Source organism: Toxotes jaculatrix, chromosome 2 (genome assembly GCF_017976425.1).
Source record: "Toxotes jaculatrix isolate fToxJac2 chromosome 2, fToxJac2.pri, whole genome shotgun sequence".
In the NCBI taxonomy this organism is placed as follows: domain Eukaryota; kingdom Metazoa; phylum Chordata; class Actinopteri; family Toxotidae; genus Toxotes; species Toxotes jaculatrix.
In genome coordinates, this window is record NC_054395.1 from 27966890 (window position 1) to 27984657 (window position 17768).

Genomic DNA, 17768 nt, shown 5'->3' on the forward strand with positions numbered 1-17768 from the left:
CATGATCACACTTAACTGTCACCGTATAAAGTGCCACACAGGTTCAATTTCATGGAGATTCCACTGAGTCAGTGGTGAACTATAGAAGTAAATTTTACACAACAAAGGATCAGTGCTCCAGTGAGAGTACTTCTGCTAGTTCTGCTAGTTTTAGGATACTGGGCGGCTTTCAGCACTGTTGCTTTGGCCCCTGTTATGGACACAACAGAGCCAAACACTTGAGATTTTGTGTCAGATATATATCTCATCGCAGTGTGTGTGTTTGTGTGTGTTTGTTTATCTCTCTCTCTCTATATATATATATATATATATATAAATAGCTAAACCATTTGGTCACTGTATTTTTTTAGCAAACATTACTCACACAGGACTAAATTGTGTATTTGTTGGGAACTTCTTTTGTGTTCACAGAAGCAGTGCAGTGTATGTGGGACTGACTCAAAAATAAACTACAGTGCCCACGTTGACTGTTGTGAAGAAATGTGTCACCCACTGCGATGATGTGGCTTATTCATGTGTTTTTAATAGTGTTTGGACAATAACAGAGCTCTGTGGAACAATTTATTTACTCACGACTTGGGGGGTAAAATTAATGCAGTTTAACAGAACAGCCCTGTAGTAAATCCTCCCTCATGAAGGTTATAATGTTCAGTTTTTATTGAACCTCTCTGTATACTGCATTGTACAAAGCGATGTTTCTGTCATTTAGTCAGCCCTAGGCTTACATATAATACAGCCATAGTACTGAGGAAAATTTGAACGGGGTGGACAAAATAATAGAAACCACTGTCAACATTAGGCGACACAATTTAACACCCCCCTCCACCACCACCACCACCACCTACCGCCTCTCCTCCTGCGGCGTGACGTGTGTTCCTGTGACGCGCAGAAATTTTAAACTCTCGTCCTTCTCAGTGATGGCGGCTTCGTTTCGTTCGCTCCCTGCAAGCTGTAATAACAAATGGTACTACACACGACAGCAGATCGACAACAGCCCATCTCGGAGAGCTGGACTTGATCCCGACAAGGAGCTGTCCTACAGGCAACAGGCGGCGAACCTGCTCCAGGACATGGGGCAGCGGCTCAATGTGTATCTTTTGTCGAGGGACGACTTGCGTCTCACCTAGCCTCCGTTAGCCTGTTAGCTAGCGAGGTTTAGCTTCTCGTGAAGCCGGTTCGGCCGAGAGCGCCGCCGGTGTTTGTTATTGTGATTTGTTCGAAGGCCATTGGTTTGTTTTTGTGTTTCTTGCCATTTTCATGCGGTGGGTTGTGATTTTACTGTATTTACGATAGCCTGCCAACGTTATCTGAAGGCGGCGTAGTAGGTTGAACCGGGGCCGTGAAGGCCTGTGTGGTCGGCGGGCCTTCAGGACGTTAGCATTAGCTTCGCTTCGCACTGTAAACGTTTGTGAAGAAAATCTGTCGCGTAGGACAACCTGTTATGTATTTAAACACTGGGTTTTTGGTGTAAGTGTTTATCATATAATATTTTTAGGGTCGAACCTTTTAAATGTTATTTCTAATTAACTGCTTCCGGCTAACCTCAGACTGATCTGAAGCTAGCTGGGTCTACAACAATGTTGTTCTGCCACTGACGTGATACCAGGTTGATGTGATTCTGATTTTTGTTGGTTATTAGCTAAATTTAAAGTATTTAGTTATTTTATTTAATACCTAAACCAACCACCGTAGTCGTGATCTTGTTATACAATCGGCGCAGGTGTTTTAGTGCTGTTGACATCATTGTCCTTAACCACCACATGTATCAGATCCCAACTTACAATTAATACAGCCATTGTGTACATGCATCGATTCTACATGGTCCAGTCTTTCACCAGATTTCACAGAAATGTAAGTATTCTTTGTCATTCTCCCCATGAAGCCCCTGATGCAGCTGTCAGTGCGTATGTATGTAACCTCATGAACTTCGTTTTGGTATTTCGGTTTCCCCTCGCCAGGTTATTGCTCCTGCCGCTCTCTTCCTCGCAGCGAAGGTTGAGGAGCAGCCCCGAAAGCTAGAACATGTTATTAAAGTTGCCCATGCATGCCTCAATCCTCAGGAGCCTTCACCAGATGTACGCAGTGATGTAAGTGAAAATTTTGATTTGTGCTTTGTCTCCTCATGTGTTTACCTGAGTAGAATTCCTGAAGATTATCATTGGCTTACTAATTTTGCTGTTTTTGTGTGTGTGTTCATTCAGAAACAGCAGTTTGCCTTTAAACCTTTCTTTGTTGCTGCACTTCAACATTAGATTTGACGGGCCACTAACTTTTTCATTGCTTCAATTTGTGACACTCTCCATCACATTTCTCTTCTAGTGTTTTAAAATATAATCTATCTTGGAATAAGGTTAACAGCTATTGTAATTTTCTTTTTTATGCTTGCCTTTCACATTGCAGCCAAACTGGGTACAGTTTTATTCTGTTATGAGCTGTTGTTACCTCAGATGTTGAGGTTGCATGATGCGTGGGTCAAAAGAGCAAAGGGCGAAATGCGTCCCAGTGTCTCTGTGTTTTCAGTCTTCCAGGTAATGTGATGTCTACTAGTTGTAGAACAAGAGCACCTGTACCAGTTGTACCAGCTTTGGCAAAATAGTTATTTTTAATATGTCCAAATGTCACCACCCCGGCCTTTCATTCTACCAGCCGTTCTGGTGAATGGTCAGACATTTTCAAAATCCCATAGCGTGTCCAGTTGCTCTTGTTTGACAACCGATAAGAGGGCGCCCAGTGAGTAACGTGCCTGTCCTCTCAACCTCAGGCTTACCTGCAACAAGCCCAAGACCTGGTCATTCTTGAGAGCATAATACTCCAGACCTTGGGTAAGTTGGGAAGGAAGAACTGGGTCCCTTGATTTCCCTCCAGAACCACATGTGATTAAAACAGTAGTGCTAACCTGTTTTTACTTTTGTCCACAGAAACCCCATATGCAGTTAGAAGCACTGGAAAGTGGCATTCATGCTTCATACTAGCATCGCTTATCGCACAGTGACATTACCCATTATTTCCGCTTTTGTTTCTGTATTGTTGTGAATATCTCATGTTTCCCTTTTTTTTCCTTCATGTTTTTAAGCCATTTGTTGTAGGTCTTTGTGATGACTTGCTGCATTATCGCAAACAAGGGTTTTTAGAATGACGACCACAGACGGTTTAATCCCATGTCATGTTTTCAAGCTCGGAGTTGAAGGAAACAACAGTGGCTTTGATTAAATTCACTGTCATTCAGCAGTACGAGGGCCCAGAAATAAACTTAACTGACATGCCATTAACGTTTTTCACATTCAGCAGTTGGTATTTTCATGTTGTCCAGGATGTTATCAGAAGACCCCATGTAAACAATATTCCACATTATTCTTTGTCCACTTTAGTTTGGTGTAACAGTATTAATTTTCTAATTTTCAGGGATGTTTCTTTATAATTACTACTGAATGGGGAAATAACCTTTGTCATGGAAATTGCACTTGGTGCATATATGAGTTTTCTTTATTAAATCCTGCCTCTTTTTGTCCCCTTTTATTGCAGCTTTTGAAATCACCATTGACCATCCTCATACTCATGTTGTCAAGTGCACTCAGCTTGTCAGAGGTGAGCATCAGCTCTTCAATTTAGCGCAATTCTGTTTCGATATCTCAGCATGATGGCAAGTTAGGGCATTAATCAGTTAATTTGCAGGTTTTAAGTGTGTTTTTTTGTTCTGTTGTTGTTCCAGCGAGTAAGGATTTGGCCCAAACATCATACTTTATGGCTACCAACAGGTATATTTTACAGTTCAATGTAAATATAGGCTGCTGTGTTTGTTTTGGATGTGAACAGTAAAATGATTGAACAGGTTTTCATATCTTTTGTGTGTATTGAACGTAATTCTCAGACTCAATATACTGAATGTCTGCTCTCTCTCTTTCTCTCTCTCTTCCTGTTTCTGTTTTTTGTTGCCTTCTGGGACGTATCCTGCCACGTAGTCTGCACTTGACCACATTCTGCCTGCAGTACAGTCCGCCCGTTGTGGCTTGTGTGTGCATCCATCTCGCCTGCAAATGGTCCAACTGGGAGATTCCTGTGTCCACCGATGGCAAACACTGGTGGGAGTATGTTGATCCCACAGTCACCCTGGAGCTGCTGGATGGTATGTTCTGTAAATGACCTTGTAGAACAAGGGGAGAAAATGTGTTTGAGAAGGATCCACGAGTCATGCAACCGTAGAGAAATGAGGTGGTTAAGGATTAATAACATGTAACATGTAACTTCCTTCAGAGCTCACACATGAGTTCCTGCAGATTCTGGAGAAAACCCCCAGCCGGTTGAAACGGATTCGCAATTGGAAGGTATAACTTTTTCCCCACTGGTCCTTGGTAACCTACAGAGCACAGCCAAGTCATCCTGTTATCACGTGGATGTTTTTATTTCACTCACTTAACAGTAATTGTTTGTCTTCTTGGCTCCCAGGCTGGAGGGCAGACACCCAAAGTCAAGCCAAAAGTTCAGGAGGAGGGTGACCAGAGGGACACCATGATGAGCATGATCTCCATGGCTTCATCAGAGAGTACTGTGGCGGGCCTGATGAGCCTCTCAGCTCCGCCGTCTGCCTCTTCTTCCTCATCCATGGGTGATAAGGAGAGAGGTGCATCTGGCAGTGCTCAGACTTGGAGTGGAAAGGGTCAGGGCGGATCTGAACAGCAGCAACAACCGCAGCAGCAGCAACACCCCAACCACGAGGTTCACGCCCCGGCTAAGGTATCGCTGAGTGAGTACCGTGCCAAGAACGCAGATGTCCTGGCTGCCCAGAAGAGGAAGCTGGAGAACATGGAGGCCAGCGTGAAGAGGGACTATGCCAATGCTGCCCAGGCTCTCATTGGTCAGCAGCAGAGGAAGGAGAAGCAGCAGCAGCAGCATCACCAGCAGTCCAGCTCCTCCTCCTGCGACATGTCCAGCCCTTCTCCCATCATTCTGAAAATCCCCCTTGAGAAGGAGAGGCATGACCGGAGCTCTCTGAAAATGCGTTTCCCTGTAGCAGGGGGAGCAGGCAGCGGGCACAGCAGCAGCAGCAGTAGCAGCAGCACCACCCGGGGTCAGGATCAGGACATTAAAGTCAGAATACGAATGCCTGAGAAGCAAAAGGGGAGTTCGGGAGAGGAGGGCAAGAGCAGGGACAAGCACAGGGAACGGTCTAATCATCACCACCATCACCACCACCACCACCACCATTCCTCCTCTAGCAGTGCCTCGCTTTCCTCTTCACATAAACACTCATCTAGTTCCAGCGGAGCAGTAGGAAGCAGCAAAAAAGTCCCCAGCGACTCCTCTAGAACAAGCTCTTCATCCTCTTCAGCGTCACGCAAGAGGACGCACTCCCAGGATCCCACAGCAAGTTCTCACCCTGCCTCAAAAGTCAGCAAGTCCTCTAGGAATCCCTACCAGCTACCGTCCCTGTCGTCCTCCTCTGGGCAAACTCTAGGTCATGGTCCTGACCTGCTTCCCGCTCTGGGGCTTCCCCACCACCAAGGGAGCTACTCGCACTCCAAAAGTGACAAGACAGACACTAACGGGCACGGTGCAGCGGGTGGAGCCCAGTCGAACGAGTACCAGGACACTTTTGATATGCTGAACTCTCTTCTGAGCGCACAGGGGGTCCAACCGTCCCAGCCGTCCATGTTTGACTACAGATCCCAGTATGGGGACTTTCGGTACAGCGGTGGTTCCAGAGGGAACAACCCCAGACCCCCACCCCTGCCTTCAGAACCGCCTCCACCACTGCCACCGTTACCCAAATGAGTTCCTGATCAGGAGATGTTATTATGTACATTGTGCTTGACATCACAAACATCCATCTTGTTACATCAAGTATTGTATTATTATTTTTTTAAAACTCACCCAGTGTTTTTAATGGGCTTCGGTGTGACAGCAGAGAAATGTAATGGTGAGACAAGCGAGTTTTTATTTTTTAATTTTTTATTTTTTAAACAGTTCACTTGTGGGGCAATAATGAGTGGCTTGAAAAGCTTGCAAAATGTGAGGAAAAAAATTTACAGTAAAGTGTAGATAATTGTTTGTTTTATTCTTAACTCAAATGAAATGTGATGATGGGACCTGAGGACTGTTTGAGAGGAAGTCACCATCTTGAAATCATGAGGAAACTAAAAGATTTCCATCACATACCTGTTAGGTCTTCTTACCGATTGCCTTTTTATAATGTTTTTATAGTATGTTATTTATTAATTGAATACTTAAAAAAAAAAAACATAGTCCCCTTTTCTACCTTTTTTAAGGCTTCTCCTCTGTTCTTTGTGTGTAGAGGGATACTTCTCCATCAAGACTGTACAGGCTAGTTTGAGAGTGCATGTCTCCAAAGCCATCTTTTCAATATTTTTGTCTTTTAAAAAAATGTTTTTTTTAAACACCCATAACCTCAAAAAAAAAAAAGGTAATTGCCCCACCCCTGGTGTTTATCTATTTTATTTCCTTCCTTATTTGGTAAACATGTACAAATCTTGTAAAATGTTTAAAACAAACATGAAATATTTTTTACATTTTGTTATAAAAATTGCAAAAAAAAGAGATGTAAATTAAGGAAGGTTGTACTTTTGTTTTTAGATTTTGAGTGTTGCAGTCATTGTTTTAAATGGTTGTAAAATATTCATATTCAGTTCTCTAATGATTACACTAATGGACAAGTTCATACCAAGCATATAAATTCTGTGGTTTATCAGAGGGTTCAGAGAGTTCAAACATATCTATCCGGTATGGTCACAATGAAGGAACTGCCAACAAAAATAAAATCCCTCCAGAGAAGAAATGGGTTTTTATTCTGTCTTTTAACTGTCACTTGTCCATCGGTTTCCTCAGGAGGGAGTCTTTCGTGATCACAGCTACGTTTAAGGATAGTGATAAGCAGCACATATGGCTACACAACATCTTCACCCCAAAACTATGTCAGAAAAACACAGTTTATGTGCTGGTATTTGCTTTGTGGTGACCATATCGAGCACAGTGTACAAAAAAGTATTCACAATACACATTATCAGAGACTAATCACCGGTCATCTGTCTGTCTCTTTGGTTGTCTTTCATTCATGCATTTCCTTCGGGGATGTTTAAATGTGTAAACCTCAGTGTACACCCGTCAGTTCATGCTGGTCTAATTGAGTCATGTTAAAGCTGTCTTTTGACTCCTTCAAACTAAATTCGTGGACGTTGAGTTTTATAATGTCGTGTGTAATCCTTCCACAAGCCATGATTCATCAAACATGTCTGCATGTGTTCTTTAGTTGTATAAAATCATACACGGCAAGCAGGTTATCGACATACCTCCACTACAGGGTCATGAGCGTGAATATAATACTGTAATTAATCCGAATTAATGTTTAAATTTTGTGTTGGAGCAAAATAGTGGAAGAGGTGCTATTTGTTGGCAAGAGAATCGGGTATCATCTGTACATTTAATTCATATTGAGCTTTATATGGTTTTGATTGTATAGTATTACTGCTCTTATCCTGCTTTCAGTTTGTTTCAGTTTGTAATCAAAAACCCATTTGTTTTAGGCAGTTCACAGTAATGCAGTACAACAAATCAGCCATACAATTGTAAAATGTTTTTGTTCCCTTCATATATGGAAGATATGCTGAAAGAGCACAGCTCTTTGCTCAGGCAGCAGAGGTTTTATTAGTTATTCAGCTCTTGGTTGTGACAGGGAGACAGTAAATGCACTGAATATTTATCTCAGTAGGATTGCCTACAATGCAATTGACCAAGTGTTAAATATATAATGGTGAGACTATTAGAATAGATGTCCAATATATCATTGCCATTTTTGAAAATTGTTTTATTTGATCTGGATAAAAAAATCTTCCCATATAAGTATTAACTTTATGCTGTGAGAGAGTCGTTCAAAAGGACACGCATTTTGAAATGAACCCACCTGTGAGAAAAACGGAAGACACTCATGCAACCTAACAATGCAAAATCACATAGCTACAATAAATTTCATGTTTTTTCACATCTTGGTGTTTTTAGTGACACTCAGGTCTGGAAATGAAACGTTTTGGGGTAATTTTTGTTTTCAGTTAAAAGGTTATACACTACCGGTCAAAGGTTTTAGAACACCCCCATTTTTCCAGTTGTTACTGAAATTTACACAGTGTAATGTCAGTGTATTCTGAAATTAAAACAGAGAACAAATAAATAATAAAGATTTAAAGAAAATATGGAATCATGAAATTCTAAATCCTAAATATTTACACACTCTTGACATTCTTTCTACAATGGAAATCAAATATTGTTCCGAAAGTTTGTCAAAACTCTGTTGTAGCAGTTCCCACAAATGTGTTGCTCATGTCATGCTTTCCCCTTCTGTCCGAACACATCCCAAACCAGCTCCATGGAGTTAAAGTCTGGAGACTGTGCTGGTCTTCATCGTGTGACTTCACTGTCTGGTTCTTTTCTTCTAATGTTTTCGGTCATCATCTTGCTGTAGGATGAACCCCTGACCAACCAGTCTGTCTTCCTTTGTTACTGCCTTTTTCTCACCACTCTGACAGCAATATACAGAACTACTTCCTGCAACACAGTATTGTCCTAATAGTGCATCAGAGGGTGTTGTATAGGCAGAGGTTTGTAAGTGCAGGAACTGTTTGCATTTACTTTAAACTTCATTTAGTTGCATGCAGGAAAACTACAAGTCAAGTTCTTATTCCCTGAAAACGGCCAGTTTCTATTTTTTTTTTTTTTAAACCATGGTTAGTTTACCACTGACCTTTGTACCATTTGAGCTTCTTCACTGGACGTGAACTGCTGAAAATTCAATAAAAACTGGAAAAATGGGGGCATTCTAAAACTTGTGACCGGTAGTTTATGTGAACACTGTCTTTTTGATATAATGTGGTTGCTTTATTCTCAATTAAAGTCAATAAATATTTTAAGAAAGCGCTTGTTGCATTACTTGTTTTTATAAATTTTACTACTGCAGTATTGGGAATGTAATTGAGAATATTTGTCGCTGCGCTGAGTGGCAACTTGATTGGTCAATGAAATGCCTGAAACGCTAACGCTTTGGCCAATCAGAGCTCTCAGAGGGCGGGGTCCGTGTAACTGCAGCGGCTGTGTGGCAGACAGTAGTGAACGCAGGACAGTCGTCGTAGTGCGCCTCGGGAGCTAGAGCGGGTTGGGTGGTGGACAAGAAGGTGAGTGAGTATAGACAAAAAAACGAGGATATGTTCGTCTTCTAGCACCGAAGCATTTCGATGATATTGACAAAGACGACCCTCTGGTGTAGTTGGTCCGAAAAACTCGGTTCTTAGCCGCGAATTGTGGAAATTAGCCGTTAGCTAGTGTTAGCAACTGTTAAACAAAGATGGCGACTCAACAACTGAAGGAGTGACGCAGTAAAGAGAGGCGGGCTAAAGCGCCGTGTGGCGGCTTGTTAGACTTTTTCAACACGGAGAAATGCACTTCTACTAATTTAAATCAGCAATAAATACATTTTCTCCCTTAAGTGAGTAAGGCAGTAGCCGTTTTGATAGTTATAACCGCTGTCTGTGCATTAATGTGTGTTAACTTGTAACAGTTTGTGAGAATATACACGCCATCTGCCACCGCCTGCTTTAACGTTACTTAACTTACTGTGGTGAATATCATTAGGTAAAATCATTTTGGTTTTTGTTTTTTAAACCGTTTTAAACGATGATTTTTGTATTAGATTCACATAGTTCTGTTTGCGTCCTACCTTTAAAAATCGGTGCACTTTAGTATCAGTATACTTTAGCACCTCTGACCTTTGCGCTCAGTTTGTTATTAAGGACCTAGATAAAATAAGTGGATTCATAAAATGTGTGTATTTTCTGTCAAATTCTCTGCTCATCATCTACGGTTACATTTCTTTGAAATCACATATTCAGCCTAAGTTTTGTTTGCATGATGGAGTTGTGTACCTCCCAGCCTTTATATTTCTGTTAACCCTTTTTGTCTATAAAATGCCAAAAATATCCTTAAAATCCTTCTACAAGAAGTCTCATTTTGTCCAACTGACATGACAGAACCCAAATATATGCGGTTAACTGTCATACAGGACAGAGAAAAACAGCAGATTCTCACATTTGAGAAGCTGGAACCTGGGAATCTTTGTCATCTTTGTTAATGATCATAATACATACTTTCTCAATTTTTGCAGATTTGCCATGAACAGGATACGAATTCATGTTTTGCCATCGAGCCGAAACCGGGTGACCCAGACACCCCGGCCACAGGAGCCTCAGGCCTGCTCCTTCACCCAGCGACCATGCTCTCAGCCCCGTCTGGAAGGCCTGGACTTCTGCCTCAAACACATTCTGGAGGACAAAAACGCCCCATACAAGCAGTGCAGCTATGTCTCTGCTAAGAACGGCAAGCGCTGCCCCAATGCAGCTCCAAAAGTCGAGAGGAAAGATGGGTGAGTAGAAGACGTCTGACTTTCTCCTGCTTGATAACCCTCACCTGATAACAAATCCAAGCAGCTCTCTGACATATCTTCTCTGTCTGTTCTTCAGCGTGACGTTCTGTGCAGAGCATGCTCGCAGGAATGCCATGGCTCTCCGAGCTCAGATGAGAAAGGCGTCTTCCGGTCCTTCTCCAGAGACACTGTTGTCTCAGCTTAGTGGATACAACCGTGCGGAGACACACAGCCTTGAGGGAGGCCGTTCTGAAGCAAGTCGTATTTTAGGTAAATGTTCAGACTTTGTCAACTCTATCACATCAGTGATGTTCATCTAATGTGTGTTTTGCTGTGGGGGGAAATTAATTTGATAATTTCTCTTGAAGTTCATTCCATCATCTATGTATAGATATAATTGATGTTTAACTACACCCTCTCTGGGCAGATGAGGACAGTCTGAGTGAGGAGGAGCAGGGGCCGTTGGTGCTTGACCAGACGTGGAGAGGAGACCCTGACAGTGAAGCCGACAGTATTGACAGTGATCACGAGGATCCTCTGAAGTAAGCTGAATTATCCAACCATCTCTGAAGTTTTACTTAGAGCTCATATTGTTAATATGAATTGCAAATCTTCATTCATCTGCATTAAGCAATACTTGTGTCCCAGTTGATGCTATAGACTGGTGTTTGATATGGCACTGCTCAGTCTCACTGTCTTGTATAGTTCCCATGTCCCCTGTCACATGCAGCACCACTGTGCTGTGTGTTTGTGGTTGCTCTGTTGGGGCAGTAGGTGAACTGCAGAGGGGACAGTGAGTGACTTTTTAAAGCAAGTCAGGACTGTGGCCTGGGCAAGAGCGTCATTAAACATAGGGGTAAATACTGGGGCTAGCTGGTCTGCACGGGGTCCCAGGATGCCGTCTGTTCCAGCTGCCTTTTTGTCATTCACTCTCCTCATAGCACCATATAATTAGATGTCGTAAAATGTCTTAATTTGGCCTTAATTAAAGATTGTGTCTTTAGACTAGTGGGAGCTTGTTGGAAGAGTTGCACATATCTGTGACATGGCCCCTTTACTTGTGATTTTAAGGCAGTTTTTTTTTATTTTGTGTACTTGTAGACATGCAGGAGTGTACACAGCAGAGGAGGTGGCTCTCATCACTCGAGAAAAACTCATCAGGCTCCAGTCGCTCTACATTGACCAGTTCAAACGCCTGCAGCACCTGCTGAAGGAGAAAAAGCGTAGATACCTGCACAACCGCAAAGTGGAGCACGAAACTCTTGGTGAATATACAACCAGTTGGTTAAAAACTAAACATGTTGCTTTGTTTGCTTACCTGTTCAACTGTTCAACTTTTTAGGAAATTAGCCCACAGCCTTTCACGTTCACAGAGCTCTTGCCTCACAGGCCTCAGTGATATTTGTGTTTTTCTGTGTGGATAACAGGGAGCAGTCTACTGACAGGTCCTGAAGGACTGTCCGTGAAGGAAAGAGAGAACCTGAAGAAGCTCAAAGCTCTGCGTCGATACCGTCGTCGGTACGGAGTGGAAGCCCTGCTGCACCGGCAGCTGAGGGAGAGGAGGCAGGCTGTGACAGAAGGAGCTCCTCAGGTATGACTATAGTAGCATGAGCAACCCTTAATGTCATTAAACTAAAGACTGGAGGGTCAGTTCACCAAAGCACAAAAAAAGTAAATTGTAATTTGGGAAACTGACCCATAGTTTCATTTAACAAAATCCAGTGTGCGTGAGGACAGAAGAACATATGGTTATATATATATATATGTATGTTTGTTTGTTTGTTTAAACCCAAACATGCTCTGTGTAAAGGTGATGGTAACATGATCCCTGACATGTATCACGTGGGGTTTTGTGCTTTGAATGTAAGCGGGTGGTGGTGTCAAGTATGTTGATTACAACAGTGAATTGGGATGGTACGTAGTTTTGGTCATGAGACTGTGTTCAACATATTTCAGTGCAGCAGAGTGGAACTGAAATTTGAAAACCCCATCACACGAAGCGCTTCAGAGACTCAGTTTTCAGGCTTTTCCTCTGACCGTATTGTGGCATCCAGGAATGATAATGTTCTTCAGGATGATTACAGTTATAACAGATAAACAGTTAGGTTGATTTTCTTGCCACAGTTTACAGTTTTGACCTTATCTAACACGTCTTTTCTCTGTTGTAGCCACACTCGAGAACAGTCTATGAGAAATGCATCTCCTTCGTGGAGGGGACCCGATGTACCAATCCCTGCCTTCCTATGACCCGGCACTGTGTCTCACGTATCCTCAAAAACGTTTTCAGCATGAGTGTGGCCACCAGTGTGTTGATGTATGGTCTGTTTCCATTCAAGAAACCACAGGAAAAACTTGCATTTTCAGACAGTGCTTAGTTACAATCATACTTTATCATTTACATTTCAAACCTAACTGCAAACAGTGTTCCCTGCTCGTTTAATTTTTCCTTCATTCTTCTCTTTTTGAGCCGTATTCATCTTGGCCCCAATCAAGACCAGCAGCTTGCAGTAGCTGCTGGTTTCAAAGGGAGCCTACATGAACTCCTTCCTGTGGTCTGTTGATTTTTCCCAGAGATACAAAGGGGCTAATCAGTTCAGTTGGAAGGAACAGAATCCCTTCCCAACCTGCCTTTACGCTGCATTCATTTAGTGTGGCCTCATGCTTCATTATTCATTCATACTGGATTTACATGGTAGTTTTCTCTGTGTCAACAACGAGCAACAACACGGTTTCATTACAAGTGCTGAACTTTGTGTTCGTTGTGTTTGACATGGACGGTGATTAAACCTTGACACCAGCGTTGCATTGTGAACAAACTGTACAAACACAAAGCATTTATGCTCCAACAAAAATCACTAACTCGTACAAACCTACTCAGCCATAGCATTAGCAGAGTCAAGCCTTGTGCAGCTGCACAGTAAGGAGCCTTTTATTGTGAAATAATACAGCAAGATTATTTTCATTGGAATAATTGTTGTACTTTGGTAACTGTGAGGCTGAAGTTTCCCATTTATCACTGTCCACGGGTTGGCATCTGGTGTTCGTGTTTATTTTTAAAGATGGCAGCAGTTTCATTATCGGTGTTGTTCTTACGTTCGTGTTGTCTGTGTGTGTTTACACATCATGTCATTTTCCTTGACAGCCAGATTCTCAGACATTTACCAGGACAGCAATCAGGTGCTTTTCAAAATGTGTCCAGGCCTGAAAGATGTCCCCTGTGACCGCACCGTGCACATGGGTCAGTCTGACGATCCTCGCTGCCCGCTTCACCTCACCCTACCTCCCCCCATGTACCAGCCTGAGCAGGAGCCTCCACCGCAGGATCAGCTCACCCTTGCAAGCAAAGACATGTATCTGAGTGCAGCAGAGCTTCAGCCAACAGAGAGCCTTCCCTTAGAGTTCAGTGATGTATGTAGATGTGTTATTACCCAACCACTTTCCTCTAATGTACATGTACTGTAACTAAAATGTCATGTTCCACACATAACATTACATATTCCGTTGCTGGTATTTTGGAGTGCTTTCACAACGTCTTTGGTTTGGTTCAGCCGAACTCTGTCAACTCTTAATCTAAGGTCGTTATCAAACATCTTTTCTTTGGAGCGAGAGAGTAAAACACTGGAAGGAGGTCCTGCAGAAGGTCCTATCTGTCCGAATGTCAAAAAGGCGTTGCAGTTCATCGCTAGTGCAGGTCGAGCTGTGACTCGTTCTCCAGTTAGCAGCCGGTAAATTTGGCTTATCAGCGTCAGACGGCACCAGGCTACAGGCGAGCTGTTCAGCTCAGGCTTACAGAGTACACCTTGTAGTTGGGTCAGATCAAGTTTCCAGTACAAATGAGCCACTCCAGAATGAATCCAACTAAAAAGCTTGAAGGGCGGGGTCTCAGAAACATGTGATATTAGACACAAGTTCATTGGTCACCAAAACTGTCCAATCCCTGGTTTACCTGTCAGTAAAAAAAACAGTTGACAGTTTTTTCTGGACCAAATGAACAGAACTGCAGATGTGAATGCAGCTTCAAAATACTACTTCTGGCATCTTTTCTAGAAGCATATGATTTGTGTTTTAAACGTTTGGATGAAGTGTAGAAACTACTTCAGCTCTTAAAATCAAAATGTTGCTACTGTAAGATTTAGTTGTGACTCGTGCTCCCAATAAACGACCGCACGTTCATATTTTTTTACCCAGATCTTTAGAACTCACCATTTGTTGTTCCAGTATCGTCAGATGATCTCTGAAAATTAAAAACACAAAATCGGGCTTTAACAAAAGCTGGGATTACTACAAGCACGGTCAAAAGCTGTAGGTTTCTTCTTCACATAAGGCATCAGCAGCTGACGCTGAGTGTATTAACCCCCCTTAAACACATCTGAATCAATTCAATTCGATCAGAGGTGAAAACAAATATTTGTACCTATAACTGAACATGGCTAAAAGTTCAATGTTAAGATGCAGATTTTATAAATATTCTTGTTATACAGGACCTAGATGTGGAAGGCGATGGCATGCAGGGTCCTCCGTCCCCTCTTCAGTTTGACACGGCCCTTGCCTTGGAAGACCAGACCATCAGAGCCATTGCTGAGGCGCCAATGGACATCCTGACGGGCGAAGACCCAGACCAGGTCGACCTGGACACCTCAGGCCAGGAGCTTTCAGAAAGAGATGTGGATGCCATCATGGATGACCAGGTTAACTCTTAGCTACGGGCTTTGTCTGCCTACACACTGTGCAATAACAACAGAAACCCTCAAGTTCATTGTATGTCACGCTGTCAGAGATGGGTCTAATAAAATCTTGTCACAATCTGTGTCAGACTGAACATTATCCATTTCAAGGCATGTCAAATTCTCCAGTGAATGAATCGTACACCCACAGTGTAATATTAGATAAAATTAAAGGACAGGGTCACTTTTTTTTTTTTTTCCAAACCTGTCTTTAAACTATTTAGACACACATTCTGAAAGTGTTTTTACTCACTATAATAATTTCTCCCATTCATACTGGCTATTAAGTTTAGTTCGTCTGAAGAGTCACGTTGTTTTTAGTCCCTCAACTTACTTTGGAAATACTAATTTTATTTTGTCCTATTCAGGAGGCTAAATATTAACGTCAGGTGAATTCTGGGATGTGTTTTTGCGCAGAGTGAGGACTGTGGATTTTGTCCCCCGTCACTGTCGTTTGGAAGCTTGGGATCCGTATGAACGCGAGGAATGTTTACAGCAAACAAAACCTGTTTGGATGTCCATATGGGCCTCTGACAAATGTTTTCAGACAGGCTTGAGAAAATGTAAACCTGTCCTTTAATGACATGTCTCTGCTTGCCTCGTCCATCTGTGCCGCCCCATGTTTTGAACATGTAGCAAAACAATACACTTTGGCCATAGTCCTGTCAGTTCTGTGCAGTGAAACAGTTCAGGTGGAGGACAGCGTGGACCTTTGTGTCCTGTGAAAACACAAACCGACAATTTAGCAAAAGTGCCTTTGAGATAAATCCCAGAAGAGACTGGGAATGTCGTGGCTTAATTGCACGCAGTTCCCAGTGTCTCCTTTCATTTCCTGTCTTTTCTTAAAATATAAAAATACAAAAAAAATACTTGATAAAATGTTTTGTTTGGTACTTTAATTACATTAGCTCGTTTTGCTCATCCATAAAATTTGTCCTCCGTAATCTTACTGAACGTCTTTGACAGTCAGTCATTCTCAGTCCCCTGTCCTCTCTGCTGTTGTCCAGCTGTTTGGTTAGTTTATAGACCGTGGTTGTAGCAGTGGCCACATCGTGGGATTTTCGGACAGACTGGACTCACTGTGTGATCTAGATCCACAGTTTCTAATTGACAACCAAAGATTTCACCTCATGAACCCGTCGTCTGCTCAAAACCACACGGTGTAATGAACAAGCTTTGGAGCGTGGTGTAGGGTTTGTTTGCAAAAACAAGTCACTGAAGCACGTTAATAAAAAAGGCAATTATCTTTTGTCTCTACATTCCTGCACTGTACTGAATGTTGAGTGACGGGTCAGAGGCGAGGAAACCATCTCAGCCATGACAGAGCAGAAAAGCAAATTGCACCTTTTAGACAAACAGATCCTCTGTGCCAATAAAAGGCTGGTGTCGTCTCCTAACTTCCTGTTCTTCCACCCAGGTGGTGTCAGAGGTTGTAGGAGGCGAAGAAGACGCCGCTGATGATTCACAGGACGTCGACACTGCTGCGGCTGATGCTCCCAGATGAGCAAGCTCGACCTCTGCAGCATTATCAAGCGAACAAGTTTCACTGTACAGCACTTCATACTGCAGCCCGTGGTAACGGACTCGTTTTGTATGACTTGGGTACCAGTGAAGCACTTCAGTGGTTCCTACTGGTTCCTACTGGTTCTTAAAATGTCGTTACAGTGGAAGAAACCCAGAAACGTGGGGAACAGAGGAGTCACAGGCATATCAGAGGAATACAGGGTAACTAACAGCCACACATTTTACTGAAGCCCACATATCATCAGACTCCACTGATTTATTTATATCTTCTACTTCATCGTGTGATTTGAAATAAAGTCAAGTTGAGAAATGGGTCTGTAAGTTCGTCCAGCACTGCAGCATCTTGCTGGAGTAGAAAACAAACATACCTTTCTCAGTTGCACAGCTATGGAAGGTTTCTGTTATAATAATATCACAAAGATGTAGGTGGATCAGACTTAGCCGATATTTACTGTTCTTTAACGTTGTAAGGCTAATGAGAGACTAACCAGTGGAACAGTGGGTATTTTCCAAAGTTACTGTCTTTTTAGTTTCAGATTTCCTCATCATGGCTCCACAGTCTGTTCCTGCGCTGAGCTGCAGTGAAGGGATAAAACAAAAAGAGGGAGTTTGGTTCTAACTTTGGAAAAAAGAACCCAGCTGATAAAACCAAAGTCTCATCTGAGTTTTAACTGAACGTTCAGCTGTTTTGTTTTTATGAAAGAGGAGAAATGTGAATCTACTCTGAAGTGATTTATTTAAATAACGTGCATCTGTCCTTTAAGCACCAGTGGGAACCAGTAGGTATTTTATTGGTAACTGGTATATACAATAAAATAAAGACAGTTAATATGGGCTGTGTTATGAAGTGTGTGACCCATGTTTCATCCCACAAAGACTGATACTGAGTTGACCTTTTTTCAGTAGAGGTCACCTTCAGAACAGTGACATTTTCAGGTCATTTCCAATTGACAGTTCAACAACATGTATTTATTGTGTTTTCATGTTTCTATCTGGGTTAAACTGCCTTAAAATTGTATTCGGTTAGTTGCTCGATGTTTTTCATCTGTTAAACAACTCTCATCCACAAATAAACTATTTTCTGATGCATTAGTTCATCTCTT

General features: G+C 42.3%; 2 protein-coding genes and 1 non-coding gene across 3 annotated transcripts; all 3 read left to right on the forward strand.

Annotated features, from left to right (window-relative positions):
• The first annotated feature begins 913 nt into the window (after nt 1-913).
• ccnt1 (cyclin T1) lies at nt 914-5942 on the forward strand. The gene is made up of 9 exons (XM_041048434.1): nt 914-1090; nt 1770-1851; nt 1959-2087; nt 2762-2822; nt 3523-3585; nt 3701-3755; nt 3960-4123; nt 4252-4322; nt 4444-5942. Exons 1-9 carry the CDS (start codon nt 918-920, stop codon nt 5767-5769), a joined length of 2124 nt encoding a protein of 707 aa, XP_040904368.1. The 5' UTR covers nt 914-917; the 3' UTR covers nt 5770-5942.
• Nucleotides 5943-9098: 3156 nt separating this feature from the next.
• Nucleotides 9099-17754, forward strand: kansl2 (KAT8 regulatory NSL complex subunit 2). Its single transcript, XM_041048446.1, has 10 exons — nt 9099-9173; nt 10160-10417; nt 10515-10687; nt 10845-10959; nt 11519-11682; nt 11845-12008; nt 12586-12682; nt 13572-13825; nt 14899-15105; nt 16559-17754. Exons 2-10 carry the CDS (start codon nt 10167-10169, stop codon nt 16643-16645), a joined length of 1512 nt encoding a protein of 503 aa, XP_040904380.1. The 5' UTR covers nt 9099-9173; nt 10160-10166; the 3' UTR covers nt 16646-17754.
• On the forward strand, nt 12896-13029 carry LOC121177352. Its single transcript, XR_005893227.1, has one exon. It is a non-coding gene; the product is annotated as a small nucleolar RNA SNORA2/SNORA34 family (small nucleolar RNA).
• Nucleotides 17755-17768: the final 14 nt, after the last annotated feature.